Consider the following 6,000-nt stretch of genomic DNA (forward strand, 5'->3'; position numbering starts at 1 on the left):
TTACTGATATACTGCAGTGACTTGACACGTTTTAGAACTTTCTGATTTTTGATTTTTTTTTTTTTGTTCATATAAACATTGATTTTATTATATTATAAAATCAATGATATAAAGTAGGAAATGTAACTTATTTTTCACGAGTACCTAGTGATAACGATAAGAAGTATCAACTATTAAAGCCTTTTACGGTTTTTTAAGTAATAGTGAATAACTTAAAATCAACTTTTTGGTACATACTATATTATTGATTTCAAGTCCTCGAATGTGAACAGAAATTTTTAATATGAATACACGATCAAATGAATGTTTCCGTAAAAAAATTGTTTAATGTCTATAAAAACGAATAGATGGCACTACAGCCGCATTACTATTTCCAGAAATAAGAGATGGATATAAACAGCTATGCTTAAAACCTGTTCTTCAGTATGGTCCATCAATTAATAATATACCACTTGACAATTGGATACGTGGTTCCAGAGCTAACCCTTGACAATAATACGTAATTAAGGTAATGATAGAAACAAATTTTTTGGCCCACATCTCAAACCTTTCCAGCTGGAGAAAGTTTCCAGGATAATTAGTAAAATAAGTAACTTCTTTATGCAATAAAAATTCTGTTAAAATCTGCTCTGCAATTTCCATAATTAACGATGGCAATATGGCATACAGACACATATTCTTTTAAAATTTCTAAATTAGGAAAATATAGCATTTATAGTAGTTAGTGTCTAGTGTATACATTCTACAATTCTACATTCATTATTTTTAAATTTCTAATAATTGTATTATTGTATTGTTAATTATCAATGTACCTAACAGACATAAACATTTATAAAAGTTAAGTTCAAACATAACATCTCCTCAAAAGGTCAAAAGCCTATAGGTAGCAATTTTAAAATCAAAAATTTATTTTTAATAGATAAATCAGTTAATTGATTAACAGTAAATGCACCTGTTTAATTAGTTAATATATAATTTAACTTAAAAATTAAATTATTTTATTGAAAATAATATTATGTATAAAAATTTAAAGTTATACTTCAACCTAGTATTTAAATAATAAGTATTCAAACTATTAAATTATATTATTTAAAAAATGGAAAACATCATTGGTTTATTTTTAAAAAAAAGGTGATATTGATGACTGACATCTGAAATGATTTATTAATAGTGACTGAATACCAAATGCAATTGTTTTAAAAATAAATATTAAAAAAAATTGCTCTACTGTATAACCAAAATTCTATACAGAGTTATGTTTTTGAGTGAACGTCATCATTGAATTGATCTGTTGGTTACTATGACACTGAAGTGGACAAATTAAATTTTAATTAAATAACTATTGGCTGTAAAAAAATTCTAATTTGTGTTAGCTTCTATTTCAAAGGATATTTAAAAACATAATATAAAAATTGTAATAATTTTTATTAGTAATTCATTTTTCTATTATGGTAGGTTGAACTTAACTAAATTGTTGACAAAATGATCACATATATATATATATATATAAATGAAGAGAAATATAAACATAAAATATAGTAGTATATTTATATAAGTATATCTCTGTTTTAGTTTGCATTATTTAATGGGCAAATTGCAGCTATGTACTTAACGGATTAAAATACTTCAGAGATGTTCAATCTGCCTACACTAGATTTTATAATATATTTTTTAACATTGATCAAAATTCTCCATAAACTTTCCTTTATTTTTAATTTTTGTAAAAATCGTCAATTAGTTTTTGAATTAATAAGTTACAAAAATAAACAAACGTCATGAATTAATAAAAATTTGAATTACAAAAATTAACAATAACTTGGTCTTTATTTTATATAAATTGATTAGAAAATTAAAGATAAATCTTTTTTTCAATTTTAATTTACTTGATAGGGGTGTCACTGGTATATTCTTATTTGATATCTCAATATTTTGTTAACATGAGTTGGGTCAAAAAAACTTTATGCTTAAAATCTAGGTACTCAACATATTCTAAAAATTTAAAAAAAAAAACTTCATGATATTGGATAAAGCCAAGTTATAGAATAAATTATATTATTAATGATTATAATATTATTAATTTTTAAAAAATTGATATAAATAATAAATTAATCTAAACAATGTAATACATTTTCAAGTTTTTTTGCTATTTTTTTTTTAATAATATTTTTGGAAAAAAATAGTGAAACCACTGAAACCTAATGAAAATTCACTCATGTATAAATTGATTAAATATCACATTTTATAAAACAAAATTTATAAATTAATAGTAATTGTATTATTATGTAAATACATATAATGTTACATTTATATTGTTAAACTTAAGGCAAGAAGTATAACAATAATACATTGTTACAAATTTTTTTTTATATAATATGAATAAATAATAATGATTAACGAGTAAGATTATGACTATAACTTTAAATTTGATTAGTCATTATTTATCATATCAATAATGATGCATTTTATTTTTAAATTAATTCTTACTAATGTTTAGGGAATTAACTCTAAATTACACAACCCTCCCTCTAAGTTCTCAACATGCATAACAATATTTATTATTTTTTATTCATAATAATTTAATGTATTTTCAGATTTGTAAACATTACAACTAATATAAAATAAACCATTTACGTGGGGTATTTTTTTGTAAAAATACACCAATAAAATAACCAATTGCTAGTTTATTTTAAATACCAATAATTTAAAATAAAATCAAGTAGGTACGTAATAAATAGGTAAATTATGTATAAAAATAAGTGCACAAGACGATGTATTTTTTTTTTGTTTTCTAGAATTTATTGTAATGAATAAAAATAATAATATTACATTTAAATCTTAGAATTTTTTGAAACCTTTCTTTGCTCCAGTTCCCTTTGTCACTTTCAGTACGTTAAACCTGACTGTTTTACTAAGGGGTCGGCATTCACCAATTGTGACAATATCTCCAATTTCCACATCACTAATAACATAAATTAATTAATTAATATAATTTTAATAGCAATAAAAACTATTCAATAACATACCGGAAACAGGGTGATAAGTGGACAGACATATTTTTGTGACGTTTTTCAAAACGATTGTATTTACTGATGTAGTGCAAATAATCCCTCCTGATCACAATAGTCCTTTGCATCTTCATTTTACGCACCATACCAGTCAAAATACGTCCTCGGATGGAAACATTACCGGTAAATGGACATTTCTTGTCAATATAAGTTCCATCAATCGCCTTTAAATAAATAAACCATGTAATTAGAATACTTATTATATATATATATATATATTTCATAATTTAAATATAAACCAGTATTTAATATTTATAATTAAGTATATTAACTCTTAACATAAATTCATTTTCTACATGTTATTTATATTTATCATGTAAAAAGTTAAGGTATAGCTTTAAAAACATTTTTAGTAACTATCTAATGATATTAAATTGTAAAATAATTTGTCAATATAATATACAATTCCTGAACTAGCAGTTAATACGATTACATATTCTGAAATATCTTTAAATTTTGATAGGCTTATTATATATCATGTTATAAAGACAATATCTACAAAGAAATGGCAATATTAATTTTTAAAAATCAAATTTGTCTTTTAAAAAAAGTATAATTATGTTTATTTATTTGGCAGTGATCACTATTACAAATTTAATCCACGCACATATGTATAGACAATTTTTATACCTACTATAAATCTAAATGTATCTTTAAAGCAATACCTAAACTTAATATTGATAATATTAAGGTTGGATCAACCAGAGGGGTTCTACTGTATATAAATATAAATATTGAAATTTTACAGAAAAAATAATAATAATAAAACAGGCATTATGTAACTAACTATAAAATAATATAATACAATTAATAAGTCATGGATATATTTTCAATTCATAATAATAATATGCACTTATATAATTGTTAATATTTAACATGGAAAAAAATTAATTTACATGGTTTTCAGTAACACAATTTAAAATCAAAGTAAGTTTACTCATAAGACCGTCGTGTTAGTATCATCATATAATTCTTTAGATTTTAAATTTTAAAAGTATATACTATTAAATCTATATTAAATTTAGAAGACTGTGTTTGATGGAGTCAGTAATGTAGGATAAAAATCAAAATAAGGTTACTTATAAGATTATTGTGTTAATATAAAATCAAATAATTCTTAAGGTTTTAAATTTAAAATGTATCTACTATTTATATTAAAAATAGAAAAGAATTAATTTACATGGTCATCAGTAACACAATTTAAAATCAAAGTAAGTTTACTCATAAGACCGTCGTGTTAGTATCATCATATAGTATTTTAGGTTTTATATTTAAAATGTATTTATTCTTATTTATAATACATTAAATATAAGATTTATTTTGTGCAGTAATCAGTAACACACTTTAAAATCAAAATAATTTTATTCATAAGACCGTCGTGTTAGTATCATCATATAAATCTGAAGGTTTTAAATTTAAAATGTATTTACTATTTTACACAGTTATCAGTAACACAATTTAAAATCAAAGTAAGTCTACTCATAAGACCGTCGTGTTAGTATCATCATGTATTTCTTTAGATTTCAAATTTAAAATGTAATCATTCTTATTTAAATTAGATATAGAGGACTTATTTTGAGCAGATGCCAGTAACACAGTTTAAAATCAAAAAAAGTTTACTCATAAAACCATCTTGTTAATATTATGAAAATTGTTGCTACCTAAATGATTAGTTTTACCTATTGAAAAAATAATAATTTCAAGTTATCAGATAACCATTATAAAATCAAAGTAATTTAACTCATAAGACCGTCGTGTTGTTCTCATCATAATAATTAGTATGTTAGAACGATTTTATAATAAGTAAGCCATATTTTTGTTTTATTTAACCTAGTCAGATAACACATTTTGAAATCAGTCAAATAATCATAAGACCGTCGTGTTAGTATCATCATATAAATCCAAGTTATAACACTAAGCGGAAATACAAATATTTCACTGAACTATCTCAACCAACTTAATAACTATGATCGATCTATACGAAAAAATGTATCGGATATTAATTATACATAAGAGATTTTAAATTTATTCTATTAAGAACAAGTTTTAAGTAAAATGAAACTAATTAAACAATTGTTTGCTATCACTTTAACTATAGGTACTTAAGATTTATTGGTAAATTAAATGTAAATAGACCATACACAAATTGGATATTTTAAAACATTTTATATGCATCACTGTACAATTCATACTAATAGCAAATTACACAATAAAAATTAACTACAAAAATGAATACTGACCTCTCTGGGAGTTTTAAAACCGAGACCAACGCTGCGGTAATGACGGAGAGGCTTCTTCTTCTTGGATTCCTTGCGGTTCAAGAATACAGTGGGTTGTTTTTGAAAAGCTTTTTCGGTCTATAATCAAGAAATATTTAATTTAATTTAAAGCAATACATAATGTAAAGATATTCCATGTGGTCTGAATGTCTGATACACATCAATGAAACAACTTCGAAACAGTATTATAGCATTAAACTAATATTAAATCGACGGATAATTAATAATTATTACCTGATCAGCCATGTTGAGTAGTGTACAATGAAAATAATTTAGAAAATCTAAAAATTTTCTGACACCAGTTCACAAAACAAACGTCAAGAAAATTAAAGGAAAGTGTCCGAAGCTGTTCTAGTCATACATAACCTCAAAATTATGAGCGACAATCGTCGGAACATCGCCGTCTGCCGTCGCGTTTTATCATGGAAGATAAAACGCTCTAAATGTGACCAAATCGAGTTCGCAAAATTTGAATTTGAAATGATAAAGTTTCTATACATTTTATTCTTATAACAGTTATAACATACACGATCAATTAACGTACTATTAAATAAATAACATTAAGTGTATGGATTTTTATAATATGGATTATTATAATTCATTATATATATTCTGCATAATAATTAATCCAAATTGTAAATTGTAATATCATAAAA

The 6,000-nt window shown here is 23.5% G+C and overlaps 1 protein-coding gene across 1 annotated transcript; it reads right to left on the bottom strand.

Annotated features, from left to right (window-relative positions):
- Positions 1-2,771: 2,771 nt before the first annotated feature.
- Positions 2,772-5,739, bottom strand: LOC132922206 (small ribosomal subunit protein uS17). Its single transcript, XM_060985607.1, has 4 exons — positions 5,579-5,739; positions 5,306-5,422; positions 3,024-3,229; positions 2,772-2,959 (listed from the first exon to the last, which is right to left on the bottom strand). Exons 1-4 carry the CDS (start codon positions 5,588-5,590, stop codon positions 2,836-2,838), a joined length of 459 nt encoding a protein of 152 aa, XP_060841590.1. The 5' UTR covers positions 5,591-5,739; the 3' UTR covers positions 2,772-2,835.
- Positions 5,740-6,000: the final 261 nt, after the last annotated feature.

The sequence above is a fragment of the Rhopalosiphum padi genome, chromosome 2 (assembly GCF_020882245.1).
Source record: "Rhopalosiphum padi isolate XX-2018 chromosome 2, ASM2088224v1, whole genome shotgun sequence".
Lineage (NCBI taxonomy): Eukaryota > Metazoa > Arthropoda > Insecta > Hemiptera > Aphididae > Rhopalosiphum > Rhopalosiphum padi.